General features: G+C 53.0%; 1 protein-coding gene across 1 annotated transcript; it reads left to right on the plus strand.

Moving 5' to 3' along the window:
* Nucleotides 1-700: 700 nt before the first annotated feature.
* Nucleotides 701-26,575, plus strand: SYNDIG1L (synapse differentiation inducing 1 like). Its single transcript, XM_055133287.1, has 4 exons — nucleotides 701-908; nucleotides 21,227-21,993; nucleotides 24,756-24,896; nucleotides 25,028-26,575. Exons 2-4 carry the CDS (start codon nucleotides 21,592-21,594, stop codon nucleotides 25,184-25,186), a joined length of 702 nt encoding a protein of 233 aa, XP_054989262.1. The 5' UTR covers nucleotides 701-908; nucleotides 21,227-21,591; the 3' UTR covers nucleotides 25,187-26,575.

Raw genomic sequence — 26,575 nt, forward strand, 5'->3', positions numbered from 1 at the left:
AGCTCCCCCACTTTGACAAGAAACTGGGGCTTGGAGAGGTTAAGTAACTTGCTCTAGACTATTCAGTGAATAAGTGGAACACCGGGACCCAAATGTAGGCCCCTGATCTTTCAGACCTGTGCGCGCTCCCAGCCCAGCTCTGCCATCTCCAGATCCAGACATTTCATCTCGGTGAGCCTGTGTCTTCAGGAGGGAAAAGCCAGTGGGGAAATTCTGCGTCTTCCCAGAGTTAAGAAAATTAAGAGAGATCATATTAGTTAAAAGCATAAAAGCTAATGCGGTGTCCCGTATATAGTAGGCGCTCAATAAACGCTTTCTGTGGGTAGGGGGATTTTCTGGATTTTGGTTTTGGTTGTTTTTTTTTTTTCTTTTTAGGGCAGATCAACCTTAAAACCCAAGCTTAAGGATGCTTCCAGAAGCCCGAGGGCTGGCCCCTGGCTTCTTGGGGAGTGGTGGAGTCGGGGAGGGGAGGAGAGCTGGGGAGGGGGGCTCGGCTCCAGGCACCCCAGGAGCGTCGGCTGGGGGCTGCACCCACTTCCCGCCCCGCCCCGCCCCGCCCCGCGCGGGGTCCGGAGCGCCTGGTGGGCTGATCCCGGAGCGCGGCGGGGCGTGCGGCGGCGGCTGCCGAGGCAGGAGGAGGGGGACCCTCCGCGCCGCTCGGCTGCGGGCTGCGCGGCGGCGGCGGCGGCGGGGCCCGGCCGGGATGCGGGGCTCCCGGGACCGCGCCGGGCGGGGCGCGAGGCGGCGGCGGCGGGCGGCGGGCGGGCGCTGTCCGCGGTGCTGAAGCGGCGGCGGCGGCGGCGCCAGGGACCCGGGGCCGGAGGAAGAGGCGCCCTCCGGGGAGCTCACCGGCCCATGTCGGGCCCCGCAGCCCCGCAGAGGAGGCGGGACCGTCCTCGGCGGGACAGGTAAGGGGCCGTCTGGGGGCGCGGCGGGAGCGCAGAGCTCGGCTCCGCGCCGGGCTGGAGCCGGGGAGAGCAGCGGGACCCTCACGCATCGCGGGGGGCTCCGAGTCCCCGCTGGCCGGTCCCTTTCGCTCTGCCAGAGAGCACGCAAGAGTCCCTCCAAGCCCTCACCTATGGGCGGGGGGGGGGTGCACAGAAGGACCCACACAGTCAGGCCTTGAGCCCCCCCTCCCACTTCAAGCGGCGCGACATTCCACCCACTGGTTGCAAGGAAGACTGGCGAAAGTCTCCTGGACTCCTTGGTCCCCCCAGTCCACACCAAGGTTTGGGGATAACGGGGGAATCCAAGCCAGCTTCACTAAGCGACTGGGATGGGTGGTCGCTCCCCGAGATATTTTTGCCCTAGAAATGGCCCTGGGGCCAGCGAATGAGCTGTAGACTCACGACCCATCTAGGGAAAAAAGGAGGTACCAGGAGATGCTCCGTTTTTAGGGGAGGGGGTGGAGGCTCTTGACTCCCATGGAAGTAAGTTGCTTTTGCATCTCATAAGGGCCAAGAGCCGAGGGACCTGGGTCCTGTTGTCTGTGATGTACCTAAGTGCTAGAGACCCCAGATAGGGCCTCCACTAGAGCCGCCCTGTTTTCTGGCAAGAGGGACTGAATGAGCTCACTCAGGCCTGGAAAGTGCTTCCAGTTCTTCAGAGCAGAGTTTTCCGAGCGGCAGAATGAAAATAAAACTGCCTAGAGGAAGACTGCTTGTCACTGTGAGTGGCTCTGGCTTGGTCCCTGTCCTCACAATCCAGCCCCGTTTCCCCACCCTGACAGAAGGAGCCGGGAGCTAGGAGTTCCTGACTAGGCACAGATGTTCCATAGTGGTTCGCCAGTTCCGGGGGTCCTCTAAGCCTCAGTGCCCTCATCCCTAAAGTGGGTATGACTGAGGTCATTGCTCAGCTCATCTTAAGAAACTACCTTGGGGCTTGGTGAAACCACATACCTGATTGAAGCCTTGTCATGAGTCCTTTGTCATACCAGTCTGAGTGGCTGTCACTGGTCCTCAGCTGGGCTGACTGGCAGCAACCAGACACCCTCCCCCACACCTTCCTCCCAACCCAACCATGACTTCCTTTGTCATTCATTGGCTTCCTTGGGAGCTCAGAGCCTGTAAAGACCAATTTAAACACAAAGGAAGGGGAAATTGGGCCCACACCCTGTGGTCTTCTGGGCCCTTTCCTGGGTCTGTGCTCAGGGACCACTTCTAGAGGTACACAAGGGACCATATGTGGTGCTAGGATTCAAACCAGGGTCAACCGCATTCAGAGCAAATGCCCGACCCCTGTACTATCTCTCCAAACCCAGTTTATACATTGTGAAGGGTGAGTAGGGTTCTTCCCCTCTGCTCCCCTTCCTGCATCACCTATAGAAGAAATATAGGGTGAGAGAGAGTCTGACTCACAGTTTTGTTTTTTTCCAAGAATCACAGATCTAGGGAAACAACTCCTTGAAGGCAAGAATTGTGTTGTTTTTATCTCTTTGCTTCCCTCCACACCTCCCCTCCCTCATAGCACCTGGAAAATAGTAGGGAGTCAATAATTGGGTGCAAAATAAGAGAATTGGGTGTTAAAATACCCTGGAATAAAGGCATTTCACTGGAAGTCAGGGACCCTCATGTTCTGGTCCCAAATCTGCCACCTGCATCTCGGCAGCTTCCGCTCCGTGGGCTGCAATGTTCTCCTCTGTAAAAGCAGAGGGTGGGACCAGAGAAGTTTTTTTAATTCCGAGTCTTGATTTTGTGTGTGTGTTTGTGGGGGCCAGGGGGCAGGCTCGATGCGGGCTGTGTTGAACCCATGGATTCCTCCATTCCCCTTAAATGCTAGATTCTGGCTTCATTCATCCTGTTGGAATAAAAGTTTATGTTTCTTCAGCAAAGAAATAGATTTTGTGAATGGAGTGAATGGGATCAATAGGAACCAAAGGCCCATTTTTTATATCTCAAGGTTTTCTTGAGATTTTCTGCTTGGGGCAGGAGAAATAATAGTACAGCAGCAGACAAGGCACTTGCCCTGCATGTGGCCAACTCATATTTGATCACCAGAAGCCCATCAGGTCTCCTGAACCCCAGCAGGAATGATGCCTGAGCACAGAGCCAGGAATAAGCCCTGAGCACAATGTAGCCCCAAACCAACACCAACAAAAAGATCTCCTTCCCTTCCTAATTTCCCTAGCTAATTCATGAGCATGAATGGAGTATGAATTGAGTCAGCCCAAAGGCAGGGAAATCCTCCTCAATACTTCTCATGAGCGGCTGGAGCAATAGCACAGCGGGTAGGGCGTTTTTGCCTTGCATGCGCTGACCCGGGTTTGATTCCCAGTATCCCCTATGGTCCTCTGAGCACTGCCAGGCATGATTCCTAAGTGCAAAGCCAGGAGTAACCCCTGTGTCTTGCCAGATGTGACCCAAAAAGAAAAAAAAATCCTTCTCATGAGCAGCCCAGGACCAGGAGCCTCGTCCTTGGTTGCCTGACTGCCCTCCCCACCCCACCCCCCACGAAGACTGGAGAAAGTACAATGAGGAAAGACCCATCTCTAGGGAAAGATTTACTGCTGTTGTTATTGTTTTCTTAATACAAAAACAAAATGAGCTCTTCCAATAATAATTTTCCTGGACTGGAGCAGGCTCGGTGACTGCTTAGAAAAACCTTAGCTAATTGGCACTTGGGTAGAGCTGAGTAAGCGGTACCAGTGACCTTCCCAACTACCCTAGTGACTGCCCAGCCAGGGTGGGGTATCTGCATCCCCCTATGTCAGCACTTTCAGACTCCCAGTGGGTGCGGGGCTGGCAAAAAAGCAGCTCTCAGGAGCAAATGGGCAGTCACTAACCCTGATGATAAAATGAGGGCAGCGGCAAGTATGAACAGGGCCTTTCTTTCCCACAAGACTGGTGTGTGGGGGTGCTGGCCTACTGCTGTGGCTACAACAATGTCCTTCCCCTCCTGCTGCAGTTATCGGAGTGGACATCCATCCCCCAGAGCTGTCAGGATGTGGGGCATTTGCAGCCACCCAAGCAGACACATCTGGTGTCTTTCTCAGCCAGGGAAACTGCCCACCAACTCCATCCTATGTGTTCACCCAGTATCCTACTTGAGCCCCTCTGGGAGATCTCAAAGGGAAGAAGGGTGTAAACCCACTATATAAAGGGTCATCTTGGGGACAGAGGATGCTGAGGAAGGAGAAGAGAGAAAAGGAAGGGGAGTGGTGTGTGTGTGTATGTGTGTGTGTGTGTGTGTGTGTGTGTATAATTAAAATTGAAACAGTGAAATATACACATGACCCTGGGTAAAAGAATATGCAATATTCCCCTGGGCAGATACTTGAAATGGCAGAGACTATCTGGAGGCACGTGCATACTATTAATCACCTTCAAGTTCAGAGACAAGTTCATCCATGCATACTAGAGGCACTTTCTACTGCCAAGGATGCCAGTTCCAGGAGAAGGAAGCAGAAGGAACAACGATCCTTTGGAGAAGAAACATCCCAGTTCCCTAAACCTCTGGCACTTCCCTTCCATTCTGAGGATCTCGGGGGCCAGTATTCTGTCTGGGGCAAATCTCCCCACGCAACAAGCCAGAGACAGTCAAGTCTGATCCTGTCCCACTGTACCCAGGCCCTCTCTCTCCCCCTGCCTCTTCCCTCTCCTCTCTTCTCCCTCCTCCCTGCAGCAGCCACCACTTTCCCCCAATACCCTCCCTCAAAATGAACCCAGCAGGGAGTGAGGCCTGTGCTCTACCTGTCCATTAGGTGTGTTATCTTCTACCATTAGACACGCTGCTTGCTTCTAAGTGCTTGGAAATGAACTGCTTCAGCAGAGAGACAGGTTGTTTTAGCAAAAATAAGGATTTTATTTCTGTCTGAAAATGGACTCACCGGAGTGGGGTACCACCATCCCAATCCTCGAAACAATTTTCACCCTCGCCAGCCACTCACCCATCCTCCAGGACAGGGTTTGTGTTCCAAGGGTCAGTTCAGACCACAGGATCCCGGGGCGGGGGCAATGGCTAGAAACGAAGGCAGAAGCCTCTCGTGGGAGCCGAGAAATGTTCTAGCGGTTAGCTCTCTTCTTCCCGGCTCCCCCATCCATCCTGTCCTCTCCACTGTTCTCTCCTCCTTCTCTTCCTAGAAGCTATGATAATTCTCAGATCTCTCTCCGACCCTCCCGCTCCCCGGGCTGCAACTTCATGCAGTCTGTAGTTAGATGCAGTTCCTACCCTAATGCCTCAAAGGCACCTCAAAAGCACACTCTCCATTTCTCCATTCTGCTCTTCCTGTGTGTGTGTTTACAAGTGTGTGTGTGTTTGTGTGTGTGTGTGTGTGTGCATTTCATTTTGCCCCTTTGATACTTAAGTGACCCTTACTAAATATTCTCTTTATTTTTCAGCTTAGTAAACACTAAATTTCTACTTCTTATGATTTTTTTATTTTCTTTTTTTGTTTGTTTTTGGTTGGGGGAGAGGGAATTGGACCATACCCAGTGGTGCCCAGGGCTTACTCCTAGCTCTGTGCTCAGGGATCACTCCTAGAGGGCTTGGAGGACCACATGAGGCACACAGATGGAACTGCAGTTGGACCTATGCAAAGCAAGCACCCTACCGGCTGTATTATCTCTCTGGCCCGTTGTCTTTCTAGGGCTCCTGTTAGACGCTGTAGGATAGTTGGACTCTCTTCCATGACTCTGAACCTTTCATGTACTCCATCATTTTGTCTTTATACTCTGTCTTTGTTTTATTAACCTTTTGTCTTACATTAAGAGATTTGGGGCCAGATCTATAGTACTGTGGGTAGGTACATATCTTGCACACAGCCGACCCATGTTTGGTCCCTGGCACCCCATTGTGTTCCCTGGACCTGCTAGGAGTGGTTCCTGAGTTCAGAGCCATAAGTAAGCCCTGAGGACTGCTGGGAATAACCCAAAACCAAGAACCTTTGAGCCAAGGAGATAGTTTAAGGGTGGTGCGCCAACCTGCCATGTGTGAAGGCCCAAGTTCAATTTCTGGCACAGGTTGCCCCCATCCAGAACCAGATAATATACCTGGTGGGCTCTGAGCACCTCTGGGGGTGACCCAGGTGGACTCCAGACTTGAGCAGCACCACAGCACTGGCCCAAGCACTGTACCTTCACTGAACTAGCTTGTACCATTGGGCTACTATTGCTAGGAGTGACTCCAGCACACTCCTTAACTGTCCATTCTGTGACCATGCCTCTCCGTTCCTAAACTTTTTCATGTTCCTTGACTTGTCCCTTTTTTTGTTGTTGTTGTTGTTGGTGGTGGTGGTGGTGGTTTATTTTTCTTTTTTAGTAGCAGTCTGTTCTTGTTTTGTAGGTAGACTGTTTTCTTACTGCTATCTAAGGATGTGGATGGGAAAAAAAATTAAGGATTCTTTTATCTAACTTGATGTTGGAATTTTATTGGTCCAGTGGTTCTCAGTATATATCATTCTCCTCTTATTTATTTATTTAGTTTCTATTTGAGGGCTACCCTGGTGATGCTCAGGGCATACTCCTGGCTCTCCATTCAGGAATTACTCCTGGTGGTGCTCAGAGGACCATGTGGGATTCTGGGAATTGAACCCAGGTTGGCTGCATGCAAGGCAAACCCCCTACCCACTGTGCTATCGCTCCAGCCCCCTGATTCTTCTCTTGACTCATCATGAAGTTGATTGAATAACATAGACAGTTGACGTGTATTTCCTCCAAAGTTGTACTTAGTCAACAAAGCCTGGGGGCTATCCTCCTCCCTCTGAGTCAGCCTCACAGCCCTATTCATTTCTACCCGCATCTACCCCTCAGATATGCGTCTTCATCTCCATGTGTTTTGCCATAGACTCAGGTTCACATCCTCTCTTGGCTGCATTTTTTTTTCTTTTTGGGTCACACCTGGCTATGCACAGGGCTTACTCCTGGCTCATGCACTCAGGAATTACTCCTGGCGGTGCTCAGGGGACCATATGGGATGCTGGGAATTGAACCTGGGTCAGCCGTGTGCAAGGTAAATGCCCTACCCGCTGTGCTATCACTCCAGCCCCTCTTGGCTGCATTTTTGTAATCGTTTTGTTTGTTGAGGGCTGAGGGAAGCTCCCAAGCAATGTTCAGAGGATCCAGGGACACACCCAGGGACACTCAGTCCACCTAGCTGGACAGTCCAATGCTTGGGCCCAGTGATAGATGCTTCTTGGGCCCAGCAGTGCTCAGGGTCTTCCAAGACTCTACCCAGCAGTGCTGGGGGAGGGGCATTCAGTGCCGGGGATCTAACTCAAGTATTTGTGCATATGAGATGCTTGTCCTGGCCTCTGGCACTATCTCCCCGGCCCCTGTGACAGTTGCTTAACAGGACTCCATTCTCACATTCGGGTTGTTTCTCTCGCTGCCACCCATCAGAGTGAGCTGCCCAGAGCACAGATCCGACATGCTTGTTACAACAGTCACAGGATGGACTACCTAGCATGGACCGTGGATGTTGTCGCTCAGTGACAGAGCACAAGCTTTGTGGGGATGGGGCCCTCAGCATTCTGCCCGCAAATAAGCACCCCCGACTTAGAACAGGAGGCCTCCCCCTCTGCTGCCTCATTCCATCAGTCCCAACCACGCTGCTTCCCCTCCCACTAGCCCACTCCTCTGTACTCTTTCCTCTGCCGAAATGCCTTTCTCGCGCCGTCTCACCTACACCACTCATCTTCTTGCGTCAAGACTCAAGCTAGTTGTCACCTGCTCCGAAAGCCTCCTTCCCAGCCACCCTCGATTCTCTCCGCCCCTGCCCGGAGTAGGAATCCTTCCCAGCAGCGCTATTGCAGGCATGTCACAACTTACTGCACTGGGGGGACATTGTGGAGTTTTGCTTATCTCTAGACCCTACCACTCCTCCAAGCGGATGCTGCTTCTCATACACTTTTGCCTTTCTAAGAACTTGCTGGAAGTAGCTCATAAAAAGTTCACAGTTTGGAGGGTTATTTCATTTTGTTTGTTTGCAGGGAGCCTCCCTAAGTGATAGGTACTCAGGAAGTTCAGGCTGGGGTTCAGTCTTGGCTATTCTCAGCCAACCATACTGGGTGGTTCAACATTTGGGCCTTTGCATATAGCAGTGCTTGGGCCTTATGGGGGCAGGTGCCACCAAGGCCACTCAGAGGCCACCCCTGACAGTGCTCAGGGGCCTTCAGGGCTATGCCCTGCCATGCTCCGGGAAGCATGCAGGCTGGGGATGGAACCAAGGTTGGCTGATTCAATCGTGTGCCTTAACTCCTGTATTTTCTCTCCGGTCTAAGAAACACTTGTGCTGTATTAAAGTGTGCCCGGCCGGGTGCTGCGTCTATCCCAAATGCTAGAATGAACTTTCTAGCGGGGAAGCCTCCCTCCCAAGCTCACTCATTCAGCTAATTCGCTCACCATTCATGAGGTCGGCGTACTGTTGAGTGCCTGCTGTACCCAGGCGAGGGGCTGCCGGGGTGAGTAGGACAGTCACCATCACCACGTCTTGACGCTCATGATGTGGAGGGAAAGGACGCTAGTCAACACATCACACATATATAAATAGCAGCTGAGGTAAGCTCTGTGAGAAGGAGCGAGCGGGGAGTGGTGGTGGGCAGAGAACAGAAATCTAGACAACGGAGCCCGCTGAGATGACCTCCCAGAGGAAGTGACTTTTAGGATGAGCACCAAGAGCTCATATGTGTGTGGAAACAGGACTTTGGAGAGCCATGGCTGCGAAGGGAAGGAGAAAAAGAGCAGAATCTGAAGGTGAGGGTAGGGGGAAGACAGCTCGGTTCACTGGTGCTGCCCAAATACCCAAAGACTCGGTCGCTAATATGCAGATATTTTATTAGCTCTGACAGCTTTGGGGGTTGGAAATTCCTGGGTGAAGGCTGGGGCCCTGGCATCATCCCCCTCTCCAGCACTGGCAGAGGTCCCCTGCAGAGGTGTTTGTGCCAGGAGGACGGGAAGTGTCCAGGCTGGCTTCTCTCATAAGGTGGGCATCTATGCAGAACCTCTCTGGCACAGGCTGGAATTAGGGGTCCAAAAAGCCAAATGAGAGGCAAGGTCTTGTCTTGTCTTTTCCCCCGAAGTGCTGGGGGGACCATAAGAGATACCAGGGATCGAACCCCAGGTCGGCCACGTGCAAGGCAAACGCCCTCCCTGATGTCCTATTGCTCTGGTTCCTCATTTCTCCTTCTTTCTTTTCTCTTCCTTTCTTTTCTTCTCTTTTGTTTTATTTTTGAGTCACATCCAGAAGTGCTCAGGGTTTGCTCCTGGCTCTGTGTGTGCTCACAGATCTGGCAGGACTTGGGACCATTTGGGGCGCCAAAGATCAAACTGTGTTGGCACCTCATATCTGCCACACGCAAAGCAAGCACCCCACCACTGCACTTTGCTCAGGACCCACGAGGCCTTTTCTAACTTGACCTCTGCAGTCATGCAGTGTCCCATTTGCTGGGACTAACAGGGTCCTAAGCCACTCAGATGAGAAAGGAAGGACAGGACACCCCCATACCATCCACCCGCCATCATGGAAAGAATATCAGAATACTGGCAGTCACTTTTTTTTCCTCATTGAAGTAACACTGCCTTATACCTTTTAAGTTTCTTTTTTTTTTTTTTTTTTTTTTTTGCTTTTTCGGTCACACCTGGCGATGCACAGGAGTCACTCCTGGTTCTGCACTCAGGAATTACCCCTGGCAGTGCTCAGGGGACCATATGGGATGCTGGGAATCGAACCTGGGTCAGTCGCGTGCAAGGCAAATGCCCTACCCTCTGTGCTATTGCTCCAGCCCCTATCTAAGTTTCTGATATTCATGGTTGAAAATCAACAGTCAAGGGTCAGAGAGAGTATAGCAGGTAAGGCGTTTGCTTTGGACATGGTCAACCCAGGTTTGATCCGTGGTACTGCATTTGGTCCCCCTGAGCCCCAGCAGGATTGATCCCTGAGCACAGAGCTAAGAGCAAGCCCTGAGCACCACTGGGAGTAGCCCAACACCTCCCTCTCCCCGAAAAAAAGAAAACAGCCCCTGCATTCCCTTATCCCCACTCTCAGTCCTCTTCCCTCCTGGCAGCTCCTACTTGGTCCTACAGTCTGAACATTGATATGATTATTTATTTATTCTTTGTGGAACCAGGGATCAAATCTGGGTCTCACATATGCCAGGCAAATGCTCTATCACTGAGCTACACTCCAAGACTCATTTTTTTTATTTTAATTTTTTTTTGTTTTGTTTTCCGACCATACCCGGCAATGCTTAGGGGTCACTCCTGGCTCTGCACTCAGGGATCCCTCCTGGAGGTGCTCGGGGGACCAAATGGGAAGCCAGGGACTGAACCCCAAGTCGGCGGAGTGCAACGCAAGCGCCCTACCTGCTGTACTCCATCTCCAGCCCCCTCATTATTTATTTTTAAGCTGAGAAGACTGCAGTAGAGTTCAGTGCCATGCAGAAGGATCAGGTGTTAGAAACAGTTGAAGACAGGAGTGAGAACATCATCAATTGTGTTAGCTCCCCGCCGAGGTAGAGAAGCAAAGAAGGCTGCTCCCCGCTCTCCCACCCGGCCCTGACTCCTTCTCCACTTCCTGGCAGACAGTGGGCCGCAGGCTTCTGGCTTTCTGCTTCCAGGCCAGGAATCAGCACACCCCGCCTAAACCTACCCACAGCACAAGCTGCACGGCTGCTCTCTGCAGCTGACAGAGGAGGGCCTCACTTAAATTTTCATTGTTTCTGTTTTGTTTTTTTTTTAATTTTTGTTGGTGGTGTTGTTTGGGGGAGGGTCACACCCGACGATGCTCAGGGGTTACTCCTGGCTCTGCACTCAGAATTACTCCTGGCAGTGCTGAGGAGGACAGACTATATGGGATGCTGCGGAGTGAATCCGGGTCAGCCGTGTGCAAGACAAACGCCCTCCCCACTGTCCTATCGCTCTGGCCCCTCATCCTTTTGGTTTAGTCTTCTGCTCTATGTGGAAATTCTACCTTTTTTTTTTTAATCTTTTTTGGATCACAACCGGAAATCACAACCGGAAATACTCCTGGCTCATGCACTCAGGAATTCCTCCTGGCGGTGCTCAGGGGACCATATGGGATGCTGGGAATCGAACCCGGGTCGACTGCGTGCAAGGCAAACGCCCTACCCGATGTGCTATCGCTCCAGCCCCAAATTCTGGCTTTTTGGTGGAGAAGCAACTGCCCTTTCACACTGACTGTGACCAGAAGCCCAGCGGCCTCATAAAGGCGCTGTCTTGACTGATTCAGATCATAGGTCGTCTGAGGCCTCGATGCTGCAGCTTTTTTCTTTTCGTTTTGGACCCACACACGGTGGTTCAGGGCTTGCTTCTGGCTCTGTGCTTAGGGGTCACTACTGGTGGGGTTCAGGGGCCATAGGGGATGCGGGTATTGAATGCGGTTCAGCCGCATGCGAGGCAAGTGTCCTACCTGCTGCATTATCTCTCTGGCCTTTCTTTCTTTTTTTTCTGTTTCTCTTTTTGTTTCTGGGTCACAACGTTGGCTCCCAGGGGGTCCTCTCAGCTTGATGCTCAGGAGTTGCTCCTGATGGTTCTCGGAGGACCATGAGGTGCTGTGGACCAGAATGAGGGTCTCCTGCGCACCAAGCAAGCTCTCCAGCCCTTTGAGCTAACTGCCCTGCCCCTTGATTTTTTTTTTATTTATTTTTTGGTTTGGAGGTCACACTCAGCGATACTTAGGGGTTACTCCTGGCTCTTCACTGAGAAATCAGTCCTGGCAGTGCTCTGGAGAACCATAGGAGATGCTGGGAATCGAACCCAGGTCAGCTGCATGCAGGGCAAACGCCCTATGTTTCCAGTTCCTTCTTCCCAGGCACTTCAAAGTCCCCCATGTAGTGTGTGAAACCAGCTTCATGCAGCCCCTCCCCACATCCCACCCTACAGCTAGCTGGACAAACTGATACTCAGGCCTGGGTCCACAGTGGCTCTGCCCCTCTCCAGCTGTGTAATCCCAGGAAACCTGCTTAATCTCTCTGCGCCTCCATTCCCCTGTGTGCGAAAGAGGATGGATTATTACATGAGATGCTGCATTTGATGCACCTGGCGTGGTGCACGGAACAAAGTGAGCACTCACTAAATGCTTGCTGACATGTGCCTGGGATTCTGAAGCCCAAGCCCAGGCTTCCTGTCCAATTCACCCCCCATCAGCTGTGCGCCTGGGGCCACTGAGAGGCACAGAACAGAGGTATGATTAACAAGTGGCAGGTGTTACTGTTATTTCATCCTTTACTCTGAACTTTTCTGTATTTTTGTGCTTATGTGCTTTGCTAAGACACAGCATATAATTGGATTCTGTTATAACAAAAACCTGGATGTTGTCTTATTTATTCTTTATTTGGGGGCCACACCCAGTGGTGCTCAGGACATTCTCCCGACTCATGGGTCACTCCTGGTGGGGCTCAAGGCACCATATGGGGTGCTGGGGATCAAACCCAGTTGACCACATGCAAGGCAAGTGCCCTACCACTCTCCTATCTTTCCAGGCCTATAGATTTTATCTCCTTTAAATGTAAATTTGGGGTGAGTGTTGAGGGGGAGGCTAGAGAGATAGTACAACTGATAGGGTGTTTGCCTTGCACATGGCCTGCCCAGGTTTGATCCCTGGCACCCATGTGGTCTCTTAATCCCTGTGAGGAGTAATTTCTGAGCGCAGAGCCAGGAGTAAGTCCTGAGCACTGCTGGGTGTGGCCCCAAAACCAAAATAAATAACTAATGTAAATTTGGAAGAGAGATAGTACAGTTATTAATGTGCTTGTCTGGCATGTGGTCAACCCTGGTTTGAACCCAGGGTCCCTCAAGTACCACCAAGGTGACCTCTGAGCACAGGACTAGAAATGGCACCTGCTGGGTGCGGCCAAGACCCTCTCCCCTCAAAAAATAATTTTTTAAACAAAAGTTGTGGCTGGACCAATTGTGCAGTGGATAGGGTACTTGCCTTGCATATTGTTGACCCAGGTTCCATCCCAGTATACCATATGGTGCCCAAGCACAACCAGAAGTAACACTTGAGTGCAAAGCCAGGTGACACTCAGGGGTTATCCTGAGTAACACCAGGTGTGGCCCAAAAGCAAATAAATAAGTTAAAAATATAAATTAAATAAAGTTGGGGCTGGAATGATAATACAGCCAGTAGGGTGTTTGCCTTGCATGTGGCCAACCCAAGTTCGATCCCCAGCATCCCATATGATCCCCCAAGCACCATCAGGGGAAATTCCTGAGTGCAGATCCAGGAGTAACCCCTGAGCATCGCTGGGTGTGACCCAAAAAGAAAAAAATGTTAATATTTCATCATCATCATCATCCCATTGATTGTCAAATTTCTCGAGTGGTCTCAGTAACGTCTCCATTTGTCCTAGCCCTAGGATCTTAGAAGCCTCTCTTTACTCGTCCTTCCCAACGGTGCCACATTGGAGGCTCTTTCAGGGTCAGGGGAATGAGACTCAGCATTGTTACTGGTTTTGGCATATGAATACACCATGGGGAGTTTGCGAGGCTCTCCCATGTGAGCAGGAAACTCTCGGTAGCTAGCCAGGTTCTCCCAGAGGGAGAAGCAGGCTGTAAGATGTCACTTCCAGGAGCTTGGTGTCTGGATGTTGGCTGTTGGTGGGATTACACGGCTCGGGGGGCAGTCCCTGGGTGTGACCACCTAGTTATTGGAAAATGGGAAATCTGGGTGGAAGAGGCCCAGTCCCAATCCGAGCAGGCTTGGAGGTCTCAGCCCCGGGTCCCACACACCTGGGTTCCTCTGCCGGTTTCTTCATGCGTGAGGCTCGTCCGAACATGTGGAGAGGGGCCTTGAACATGACTGTGGCTAAGGCTCCGGAGGTCTTTGGCCGAGGGAGCTCTGCTTGGGTCAGGGAGGGAAGCTGGAGCCCACCCCCTCCGAGGGGCCCCGGGGAAGACAGCCAGGCGTGCGGGCAAGATAGATAGATAGATAGATAGATAGATAGATAGATAGATAGATAGATATAGATATAGATATATAATTAAATTAAATTTGGGACCAGAGAGTGCAGGTAAAAAGCCCTTGCCTTGCATATGTGAGGGCCTGGGTAAGATCTCTGGCACCATCAAAAAGACAAAAAAACTAAATTTAGGGATATAATAGGCATTCACGAGAAGTCACTGGCTTACAGTGAGGAACTCATGAATCTGTGACACAGACCTATCACCATTCCCATCACTCCTCGTCCTCATGCCCCTGTGCCACCCCAATCTCCTCTCCCTCACTATAGCTTTGCGTTTCTAGAATTCTCTATACCTGCAGTACTACACAAGGTGACATCTTTGTCTTCTGATGGGCGGTTTAATTTCATTGACATTCAGTGGTGTCGGATAGAAGCCTGACCTCTTACTGTTTGTTTTCTCCTTATCACACCATTTCCGTATTCCTGATTCTACTCGTCTCATCTTGGATTCATGGAGCATTCCTGTTCTTTTCCGTCGTGCCCCATCAATTAGCTTCCCGGTCAGACACGCCTTAACGCTCCCTGCAGGCCCCATCAGCACAGCAGTACCTAAAGGGCAGCTCCCGGACCAGCCGCAGCAGTGCCACCTGGGATTATGTGAGAAATGCCAGTTCTCAGGCCCCAGCCCCTCCACATGACCCATGACAGTTGACTCCAGTCGTCTGGGTGACTCCAGGGAAGGGGTCGCTCAAGGCCCAAGACCCTTCCCTCCTGGCAGGCGGCAGGCTGTGTGCATGCATAAAGCACCTTAATACAATGAGGAGGGGGTTGATTCAAAGTAGGTTCCCGTCCTCTTAAGGGGGTTGCTCTGCCTCGGGTTCGCTTCTCCTCCAGGGGATAAGACGAAAGAACTTCCTATTGAAAACCCAGAGGCGTACTGCAGCCCTGTTCGTAACAGACCCTGAATTCCAACTTTTCTCCTCATATCTCCCCCACAGGTACTGTATTTCACCACGTAATTGTCATTTCCCCTGGTTGGTTTATTGGTTGGCAATTTTTAAAAGTTTCACGTAATGGTCACATCCAACTTTGGGCTGGGGAAGGGGCACACCCAGCAATGCTCAGGGGTTACCTATAGCTCTTCACTCAGGGATCATTCCTGGTGGTGCTCACGGGACCATCAAACCCAGGTCAGCTGCATGCAAGGAAAGCACCCTACTCGCTGTATTATCTCTCTAACCCCCCACATTCTACGTTTCCCCCCCCTTCAAAAAACTTTCTCATGAACTTTTCAATGTGAGGTTGGAGAGATAGTCCAGTGGGTGGGTGCTTCCCTCCTTGCATATGGGTTTGATCCACAAATAAGTCCCCTGAGCACAGTCAGGATTTATTTCTGAGCACAGCCAGGATTTATCCCTGAGCACAGAGCAAGGAATAACCCCTGAGCACCACCAAATGTGACCCCCAAACCAAACTAAAATCACACACACACACACACACACACACACACACACACACACACACACACACCTGCAGTGATTAAGCCATGAACATGGCACAGCCTCCCTGGGAAGGCTGGGCCCAGTGTCAGCACCTTTCCATGTTCCCTTTCTTTTGGGGACTGGGCACCTTGACCCATCAATTCCTGCTCCCGTGGCACTTCCTCAGTGATGCCTCCACGTCCCCTCCTAGCTCTTGTGGATGTTATTGGCAAGTTTGGTGGGCATTGGGTTAGTCTGCACAGCTGAAACAGAAAGCTGTTCCCCAGTTTGTTAAGCCCCTCTAAAGTAATAGTCAAAATAAGAACTCAGAACAGCTCCATTCCCGGCCCTTGGCAACCACCTCCACAGTTGTCTGTTCTTCTTCTCCTGGAAGAAGTTCAGGCCCGTGCTGAACTGAGCTACTGGATATCAAGGCCTCCCCTTTCCGTACATTTTCTAGACAGGCAAATGACTTCCCTGTACCCGAACTTCCGTGATGCTGAACTCCGGGAGAGGCTGATCATTATAGTGAATTCCGGGGCAGCTTCCTGTCCCTGAGCTTAGAGGTGGCACAGTAGTTTTCCACTCCCCAAATTAGGGAGATAAAAGGTCAGGATCCAGCTCATTCTCGGATCAAAGGGCAACTCGCAGGGACTGTGGCCTCGAAGACGCACCTTCTATCTCTGTCTCCTCCACAGGGCCAGCCCCGCAGCCCTGCAGCACAGCGTGGAGCCACCTCCTCGGCTTCGGAATCCCAGACAGCTGTGTCCTTCCTCTACCACAGAGTGTGCACATGTCCTGCACAGCACACATGCATGCACATGCTCTCACACATGCGTGCACACCCTCCAGCCAGTGTGCAGACACACACAGGCCCACATGAACAGCAGGTCCACACGGCCCAGGGACACCAGGCAGCAGGCAGGCGGGTGGGTGTGAAAACAGCTCTGCTCCGAACACTGGTTCCTTCCTCCAGGGAACGGGGCCAGGCGCTCCTAAGCAACAGGCTAAAAGGTCAGGCCAGGCCACAGGCAGAGAAAGAGAGACCTGGGGTCTGTTACTCCCCTTTCTCTGGCCAGGACTTTGTTCTACATGGCTGATCAGCTCTGCAAACTTCTAGAATGTTCCAGCAGGCTAAGGATCATGACTTATTAGAGAATTAGTGGACTAGTGTGAATGCCCATACTTGGGTTGCTTTGTGGAACTGGAGTTTGTGTGTGTGTGTGTGTGTGTGTGTGTGTGTGTGTCTGTCTGTCTGTCTGTCTGTCTGTCTGTCTGTCTGTCTGTATCAGGGATATGCAGGAAAGCTGGTGATCCTGCTTTGGGGACTGTTCGTAACAGCTTTGATGCTGTGCTTAACTGCCAAACCCAGTATCCCCATGGGCTCAGGCGGTTTTAAATTTATCTTAGATCATTTGACTCAGATGAAATATAGGCACTTAATTTCTCCCCCAGTTTAAGTGTAGCACATGCCCATGGTGAAAGGGAAATGTGGAAAATGGATAAAACATGATATAAAACAGAAAATGAAGAGCACCTGGGCTCGCCAGCCCTGGAGATAATCGCTGTTGACATTTCGACAGAGTGGAGATTACGGGTGCTCCGTGTGCTTGCCTTCCTGATCCCCAAACCGTGGGCGGTGAGCACTCTCTCAGGTGCTCCTCTTCTCAGGAACGGCTTGTTCGGCAGCCTGTCCCACTGCACCTTCCTGGCATCTGTGTGGATGGCAGCTGAGCATGGACGTGGCTTCCCGTTTGTCCTTATCGTGGTGCCTCAGGGTTGCTCATCTGTTTGTGCTCTGAGAAGCGCTCCAATGGGCACGGAGAACACATGTCATCCAGCCCAGCTGGGAGTTGGAGTCCAGACGCTCCTCTCAGGGTCCTTTGACCACAAGTGGGAAAGTGCCAGAAGTGGGGTCTGGGCTGAGAGTCTACTGGCCCTGTCTACCCTGGACAAGGATGAAACAAATGGCCCCACTCTGGGCTTTCGAGTTCTGGGGATGATTCCTGTCACAAGCAGGGAGCTGGCGCCTCCCTCCTGCCGGGGACTTGGGCAGCTGGCTTGCGAGGCCTCCCGGTGAGTGGGGGCGTCCAGGGGAATCGGATGCACCATCTGCTCTGAGGGCCCTGGAGACGGTTTCCTTGCACCCCACCCATGCAGGAAGATCTCTGCTGGCCTCTGCCTACAAGCTCTGCCTGCAACAGGGGACCCTCCCGGCTCCAGGTCTTGCTTTAGCTGAAGGGCCCTGGAGGCTCTGATGGGGTGTGGGTGAAGCCCAGCAGGGGAGAGAAGAGGGGCTGGAAGCTGTGTGCTAGAATCCTAGGGGGCGGGGCGGGGCGGGATGGGCTGGGGCTGCAGTAGCCAGGGGGACTCAGGGAGTCAGGAGAGCTCCCGGGTTCCACTCCTTGCTGGTGACCCCGGATGCCTCTTCTGTCTCCCCAAACCCACCTGGGGGCGCCAGGGAGGGGAGGTGCTGGGGCTGCTCCTCCCTGGACTCTCAGCGAGCTCATTCATCTCTCTGACTCTGGAAAGCTGGGTGGGAGAGAAGGGTCTCACTTGTCTGGGATGCCGGAGGCTTTGGGATCAGGGATTGTTAGGGCCATTGTAGGATCTCTGGACCTCGTGATCCAATTCCTCTTGCTACAGATGGGGGAAGCTGAGACTCAGGTAAATGGAAAGTCGACAGAGAAGACTGCAGAGGTAGTACAGGGGTTAGGAGACTTGACTTGAATGTGGCCGACCTAGGTCAGTCCTGCAAACACTGCCAGGAGCATCCCTGGACACTCAAGTCATACTCAAGCAGGTGTGACCCACAGACCCAAAGCGGGAGAAAGGTGAGTGAGCAGTGGGTTGGATGTGTGGCTCAGTGGTAGAGCATTTGCCTTGCATGCAGCCAACCGGGTTCTATCCCCGGCTTCCCATAGGGTCCCCCGACTGCCAGGAGTGATTCTTGAGCATAGAGCCAGGAGTAACCTCTGAGCATCACCAAGTCTGGCCCAGAAACAAAGCAAATAGAACAATGAAGTGTAATGGAAGGTGGCTTAGACAGAAAAGCCCCAGGTAGCTCACCGCTCGTGATGGTATAGTCACTCCCCCTTCTGCTCTGCTCTTCACACTGACTGCAGCGCCCACCGGGGCCACACGCTTTTAGCTGCTCATACTCTGTGCAGGTCCCAGACCCTTGGTTGCACTGTGGCAAAGACCACACTCTCTGCATGGGGACTGCAAAGTACCCCCCCAAAATAAAACTGCATTGTCTTTTGGGGAGTGTGTGTGGGCATAGAGTTGGGGGGGGGGTGTGGCATAGGGAATTCCAGGGATCGACCTCACATTAACCAAGCTCTTCCCAGAACTCTGGCTGTGGATTCTTTTTCTTTCTTTCTTTCTTCCTTTCTTTCTTCCTTTCTTTCTTTCTTTCTTTCTTTCTTTCTTTCTTTCTTTCTTTCTTTCTTTCTTTCTTTCTTTCTTTCTTTCTTTCTTTCTTTCTTTCTTTCTTTCTTTCTTCCTTTCTTTCTTTTTGGGTCATAGTCGGTGATGCCCAGGGGTTACTCCTGGCTCTGCACTCAGGAATTACTCCTGGCAGTGCTCGGGGGACCATTAGAATGCTGAGAATCAAACCCAGGTCAGCTGCATGCAAGGCAAACACCCTGCCCGCTGTGCTATCACCCCAGCCCCTGGCTGTGGATTTTTTTTTTTTTTTGCTTTTTGGGTCACACCCAGCAATGCTCAGGGGTTACTCCTGGCTTTGCACTCAGGAATTACTCCTGGCAGTGCTTGGGGGACCATATGGGATGCCGGGGATCGAACCCGGGTCGGCTGTGTGCAAGGCAAACGCCCTACCCACTGTGCTATCGCCCCAGCCCCTGGCTGTAGATTCTTGATGGGGAGTAGGGCTGTGGAGGGATGAGGTAAACCAGGCCCATGGCTGACATCTCTCCCCGCTCCTTCAGCCCTTACCTCTGGGAGGAACCAACGTGGACCTTTCAGGGTCGCTCACGGTGGCCCTCACCCCCAGCCTGCATGGATCCAAATGGGCATCTCAGCCATTCCTGTGGGTGCTCCAAGCACCCTGAGGATGTGTGGGTGGGGTTATCCTCTGCAGGTTTCAGCAAAGCCAGCAGGGCAGGGAAACAGGCCTGCAGCATGCAGGCCAGGACTGACTCCCATCCTGGGGCCCAGGTGACACCCCAATGGCTTCCAGCTTGGTGATGAGCCTGGGGCAGGCAGGGGTGTGGAGTGAAGTGCCTCACCTGCCTGCCCCTCCTCTCATGCCTAACTTCTACCTGCCAGGCCCCACAGTCCCCAACCTCAAGTCTGCCAGCCCTGAGCCCACAATGCTCCCCGGAGCCTGGGAGCCATGGGGGCCCTTTGGACTGCAGGGGGTAGTCAGCCTCACCCCTTCTTGTTTGCTGCTGGGGTGCACCATTTGGCCTGAGCACACACAGGAACTCCCCAAATCAGGGGAAATTAGCCTGAATTACAGGAAGTGCAGGTGGCTGTGTATGTGTGATAGGGCACTGGGGTCCCATTTCACGCTAGACCAAGTCCTCCCTCAACACAGTCACCCTCTTGCCTGCAGGTCTCTGTTTCCAAATAGCCTTTCCCATGTGCTCCAACCCCTGCCACTGAGTCCCAGGAATGCCCCATGTACACAAAGTCATGGCATAGCCTCTGCTGGGGGCTGGAGCGATAGTACAGAGGGTTTGCCTTGCACACGCCGACCCGCATACAATCCCCGGCATCCCATAGGGTTCACCAACCACCGCCAGGAGTAATTCCTGAGGGCAGAGTCAGGAGGAACCCCTGAGCATTGCTGGGTGTGACCCAAAAAGGAAAAAGCCCCTGCTGGGGTCATGGACACCCCACTTCCTCTCTGCCTCTCCCTAACAAAGGCTTCAGAACTAGGTCTAAGCCTGTCAGTCCTTCTGAGACCCCCAAAGCTGGCTTAGACCTAGAGGGGCTGGGGCTGGGGCGATAGTATAGCCAGTAGGGCACTTGCCTTGCATGTGGCCACCCCAGGTTCCATCCCTGGCATTCCATACGGTTCCCTGAGCCCCTCCAGGTGTGATCTCTGAGAATGAATCATGAATCATGAAATCCCATTAATCTTCGATTTCTCGAGCGGGCTCAGTAACCTCTCATTTCATCCTTTCCCTGAGATCTTAGAAGTCTATCTCGACTCGACCCTCCCAACGATGTCGATGTCGCACTGGGGGCTCTTTCAGGGTCGGAGGAATGATATCCAGCTTGTTACTGGATTTAGCATATGAATACACCATGGTAAGCTTGCAAGGCTGTCCCATGTGGGCAGGAAACTCTCAGAAGCTTGCCAGTTTCTCCCAGAGGGAGAAGTAAGCTACAGGATATCAAGCTTCTGAGAGCTTGCTTTCAAGTCTCTCTCTGGATGTTGGCCGTTGATGGGATTACACACACCTGGGTTCCTCTGCCAGTACCTTCATGCCCGAGGCCTGTCCGAACGTGTGGAGAGGGGCCTCGAGCATGTCTGTAGCTAGGTTCCGGTGGTCTTCGGCCGCTGGGAGCTCTGCTCGGGGCAGGGAGGGAAGCTGGAGCCCATCCCCTCCGAGGGGCCCCGGGGAAGACAGCCAGGCATACGGGCAACAGACTCTCTGCACTGAGCCAGAAATTAACCCTGAGCACCACCAGGTGTGACGCCCTCCTAAAAAAGACCTCAGAGGGGCTATAGTTCTGTCCCCCTCCCCGTGTCCCTCTCTCTGGGGGCCCTAGAGCCATTACACCTTCTCCAGTCTCGGTCTCCTCTCTGTCCTCCCGCCTTCTGTGAATGTGCTCCCCCTCTTCCCCAGAGCACAGCCCCCAAGCCTTACACCCCAAATTCTTACACCCCCTGCTCTGTTCTCCCCCGGGGCAGGCGTCTTCACACTGTGAGCGCTCAGAAGACAAAGCACCTCCTCTTCCTCCTCCTGCCGCTGGCCCCTGCCTGCCCGGTGTGTGGACAGGCCACGTGAATGACTGGCACTCTGAGGTACGTATTGTCGCCACCGCCACCTGCAGCTGCATCAAGGACACCAAGGACGCTCAGAGAGCACTGGGCAGCCCGAGGCCATTCCAGGGGCATCAGCCTCGGTTGAGTTTGAGCCCTTACCAGCCCACAGAGCCAGCACTTGTCACTGCTTCCAGCCCTGCTTCCAGCTGGTCTGCGTGTCTGTCCACGGAGGCTCTCTCTAGACCACCCAGCCAGCCCCTGTGCCCCTCCCCGGAGCGGCCCCCGGAACTATGGAGAGTCTGAGTGAACTGGAGAACCCACTGCTGCCTCAGGGCACCTACCCCTACCCCGAGGCTTCGCCAGGCTGGCCGTGCCAGGAGAAGCTCTATTCCTACCTCCTGGGGGGCGCGGGTCCTGCGCGCGCCCACCAGTTCCTGGACCCAGGGTCCCTGCAGCTAGCCGTGGAGGCCTGGTACAGACCCAGCTGCCTCCTGGGGAAGGACAAGGCCAAGGAGCCCAGGGCTGGCAGCTGCGAGACCAGTTTCACAGAGACCACAGAGCCCCAGTCTGGGCCCCTGGAGCGGGCGGCAGGAGCTGATCAAGAGGAAGAAGAGGAGGTCGCCATCCAGACAGTGTCCTACGGGGTTCAAGAGGAACTGCAGGGTCAGGAGGATGAGCAGGGAGAGGAGGAGGTGAGTGCATGTTCCTGGGTTAATTCCCAGCGCCACATGGTCCCTGCCACCCGCTGCACTGCCAGGGCTCACTCCTGAGCACTGTCACTGCTGGGTGGGGCCACAAAACCCAAAAACAGAGTAAAAATGGGCTGGGGAGATAATAGAGCAGGTAGGGTGTTTGCAAGGCAAGCACATGGATTCAATGCCCAGCATCTTATGTGGTCTCCCATACACCGCCAAGTGATTCCTGAGTGCAGAGTCAGGAGTAACCCCTGAGCACTGTCAGTTGTGCACCCCTCCAAAAAAAATGGATAAAATGCATATTCCTGAACCCATCCTCTAAATGTTGAGTTCTAGCAAGTCTAGACTAGGGTCCTGAAATCTGATGTTACAAAGAATCCTGCATTTCTGACACAGATATTGTATACACTTGAAAAAACACAGAGAGAGGCCAGATAGTACAGCAGGTAGGGTGTTTGCCTTGCACATGGCTGACCCAGGTTCGATCCCTGGCATCTCCTATATTCCCCCCAAACACCACAGGGAGTGATTCCTGAGTGCAGAGCCAGGAGTAACCCCTGAGCATCACTGGGTGTGACCCAAAAAGATAGAAGAAGAAAAGAAGGAGAAGGAAAAGGAGAAGGAAAAGAAGAAACACAGATATTGTCTATATTTTAAAACACTAGTGTAAACCGACTAGTTTGTTTAAAAGCATGTATTGTTCCTAACTTATCTTTTTTTTTTTTTTTTTTTTTTTTTTTTGCTTTTTGGGTCCCACCCAACGATGCTCAGGGGTTATTCCTGGCTTTGCACTCAGGAATTACTCCTGGCGGTGCTTGGGGGACCATATGGGATGCCGGGGATCGAACCCGGGTCGGCTGCGTGCAAGGCAAACACCCTACCCGCTGTGCTATCGCTCCGGCCCCCCTAACTTATCTTTTATATGTGTGAAATAAATGAGTTTTACTTAGGGAATATGAGCGGAGAGAGAAAACCGTAAAACAAAGAGAAATTTGGTATGCTAGCCTGGGGTACAGACAATTCCAGAATAGAGTGTGCCACTATTCTTGTTTTCCTTTTCCCCCCATTTCATTGAGTAATTTTCCATTGATACATAACATTGGATAAACTTAAGGTGATAAGATGATGTGGTTATGTACATATTGTAGTTACCACAGTAAGGTTATGAAGATATCCTTCTCTTCAAAAACTAAATATGAGGGCCAGATAGATAGTAAAGCAGGTAGGATACTTGAGTTGCCTGCAGCCAAGCTGAGTTTGATCCCTGGTACCCTGGTACCTCAAGGGACCCCTTGAGCACTGACAGGAGTGATCCCTGAGCATAGAGCTAGGAGTAAGCCCTGAGTACTGCTGGATGTGAACCTCCCCCCACAAAAAAAGACTTTCAATGGATGCAGAGATATAGACGATTATATATATATATATGCATATGTATACATATTCATCCATCCACATGTATACACACACATATGCTGTGGAATATTATTCAGCCATAAAAAAGAATGACCTCTTGGGGCTGGAGCGATAGCACAGCAGGTAGGGCATTTGCCTTGCATCCAACCGACCCGGGTTTGATTCCCAGCATCCCATATGGTCCCCTGAGCACCACCAGGAGTAATTCCTGAGTGCATTAGTCAGGAGTAACCCCTGTGCATTGCTGGGTGTGACCCAAAAAAGCAAAAAATAAAACAGAATGGCCTCTCTCTTGCTTTTTACAAGATGAAGCTTGATGCATCAAGCTAAGAAAAGTAAGTCAGAGATATAAAGACATAGGATAATGAAATAAGTAGGATCTCCCGTGTGTGTAGATCTAAAATGGCCAAGCTCGGGGCTGGAGTGATAGCACAGCGGGTAGGGCGTTTGCCTTGCACGCGGCCAACCCGGGTTCGAATCCCAGCATCCCATATGGTCCCCTGAGCACTGCCAGGGGTAATTCCTGAGTGCAGAGCCAGGAGTAACCCCTGTGCATCGCCAGGTGTGACCCAAAAAGCAAAAAAAAAATAAATAAATAAATAAAATGGCCAAGCTCATAGAGGCCAAATAGATCTACAATCACCATTATTAATTGCCATTGTTGCAGTGAAAACATTTACGATCTCCTCTCTTAGAACATTCACGTGATAGTATGGTACTGCTCACTACAAACACCACAGGGGGCTGGAGAGAGACTACAGCAGGTAACACACTTGCCTTGCGTTCAGCCAACCATGTTCAATCTCTGGCACCACACAGGGTTCCCTGAGCACCACCAAGAGTGATCCCTGAGCACAGAGCCAGGTGTGGCCCAAACCACCCCATTCCAAATAAACACCACGACCACACGTTATATCCCAACCCGGAAGTGTGTCCTCTTAATTACTACCTCCCCTCAATCCCTGGCAATAACCGATCTGTTACAGAGCTCAGCTTTATCAAATGTTATCTATAGATGTAGCTCAGGGTTGGGGGGCTGGAGTGATAGCACAGCGGGTAGGGCGTTTGCCTTGCACGCGGCCGACCCGGGTTCGATTCCCAGCATCCCATATGGTCCCCTGAGCACCGCCAGGGGTAATTCCTGAGTGCAGAGCCAGGAGTGACCCTTGTGCATCGCCAGGTGTGACCCAAAAAGCAAAAAAAAAAAAAAAAAAAAGATGTAGCTCAGGGTGATTCAATTTTTTTTAAATGTTATCAATAGAGATAGATATATTGTCTATATCTATTCAAGCCCGCCACTGGGAGATCGTGGGCCGGCCCACAGAACCCCACTCCTTTTTTTGCAGAGCGATGTGACCTCCACCGAGAGCGAGAGTGAAGACAACTTCCTGACACTGCCCCCCAGGGACCACCTGGGCCTCACCATCTTCTCCATGCTCTGCTGCTTCTGGCCCCTGGGGATCGCTGCCTTCTACTTCTCCCAGGGGGTAAGAGTCCCTGGGGCCTGCACACTGGCCATCTCGCCCCCCCCCACACACACACTGGAGGGCAGCATGGGCTCTGGGGTCCCTGACTGGGCATAAAGTGCTCACTGCCATCACAATGTCTCTCTCCCCAGACCAGCAAGGCCATCTCCAAGGGGGACTTCCGGCTGGCCAGCACCACCTCCCGCCGGGCGCTCTTCCTGGCCACGCTCTCCATCGCGGTGGGAGCCGGACTCTACGTGGCTGTGGTGGTGGCCCTGGCGGCTTACATGTCGCAGAACGGTCATGGCTAGTGGGCCCAGGAGCTGGCGTCCGATTCCCCTGCTCCCCGGGGCTTGGGCTTGTGGATGCTCCAGGAGCCCCTGAAGACCACCCCTGAGGGTGCCTTGTTGGGGGGGCCTGCGGGCTTCCCATCACCTCATCTTATCCATGTCCCCCAGTCCCGGGGCCAGGCTAGGGGCCACCCCTCACCCACCGGACTATGCTGGGATGCAGGAGGGGAGGACCACCGAGCAGGGCACCCCCGCATGCCCCCTCTGGCTGGAGGTCAGCTGGGAGCTCAGCCATTCGCTAGAGGGTCTCCTGACTGCCAGGGGCCTACCACCCAACTCTGCCTGCCTCAACACAGCAAAGGAGCAGCTCAGAGATGGGGGAAGGGCACCTGACCCAGGGCTTCTAGTTCAGAGGTGTCTCTCCCCTGGGCACAGTTGAGTTTGCCCAGCTCCTCTCTCTGGCCCCCTGATGCCCAGACCCCAGCTACGGAGAAGGGCTCCCTGGTTCCTTCTGGAAGAGGATGGCCTCTCCTGTGGGCAGAGAAGCTTCTAGAGACAAGAGGCATCTCGGCTGGAGACTGCAGGAGCGCGAGGCAGGTGCAAGGACAGAGGCTGTGGGACTGCTAGACCCCGTGACTCCCGTTTCTGCCCTGTCCCCTGCCCACGGCAACCTTTGCTGGGCTCCACCTCACGACCCTGAGCTGTCACCTCCCAGGTAGATGGTGCCTCCAGCCCAGCCACGGAGCGGGGGCCTGACACCTGGCACTGTGGAGCTGTAGCGAGGAGAGAGCCCAGGGGGCAGCGAGTTCCAGATGAGGACAGGGACACTGAGCTTGACCGGGACACTGCACAAGCAACTGTGCTGAGGACGCTTCCTGGAGGAGGCATCCCTGTGCGAGAGCACTGACCTAAGGGGTAGGTTTCCTTTGTGTCCTGGGCAGGACGACAGCCGTCCTCTGGGCCTGGTGGCAGGCCAGGTGTCCTGCTGGAGCCGACCTGCAGTCCTCGCTGGGTGCGCCAGAGACTCCGGCAGAAGGGGGGACGCCTTCGAAGACCAGCGATGCCCTCCCGCCTCTGAGAGCTGGGCGGGTTCTGGGGCTCCAGAACTTCATCACTGACTCCCCCACTCAGAGCCGCTGTCAAGCCCCCAGCCTCAGGAAACACCCGGAGTTTCAGAGGCGTCGCTGTGGGCGACAGGGCAGGCCTGTGGGTTCCAGCTGGGGAACCCTGTTCTCTGCTACTTAGTCCCTGTCCTTCCCCCGCCTTGGTCCTGGTGGTGGACCCAAGAATGACCCACCCAGCGCCCCAGACCCCCTTCACCCCCACCTCTCCTGAAGCTCCCCAGGCCCGGGGCAGCATTTTAACATCCTAATAGTGTATATATTCCCTTTAATAAACCTTTCTGTAACA

The sequence above is a fragment of the Sorex araneus genome, chromosome 3 (assembly GCF_027595985.1).
Source record: "Sorex araneus isolate mSorAra2 chromosome 3, mSorAra2.pri, whole genome shotgun sequence".
NCBI classification, from domain to species: Eukaryota; Metazoa; Chordata; class Mammalia; order Eulipotyphla; family Soricidae; genus Sorex; species Sorex araneus.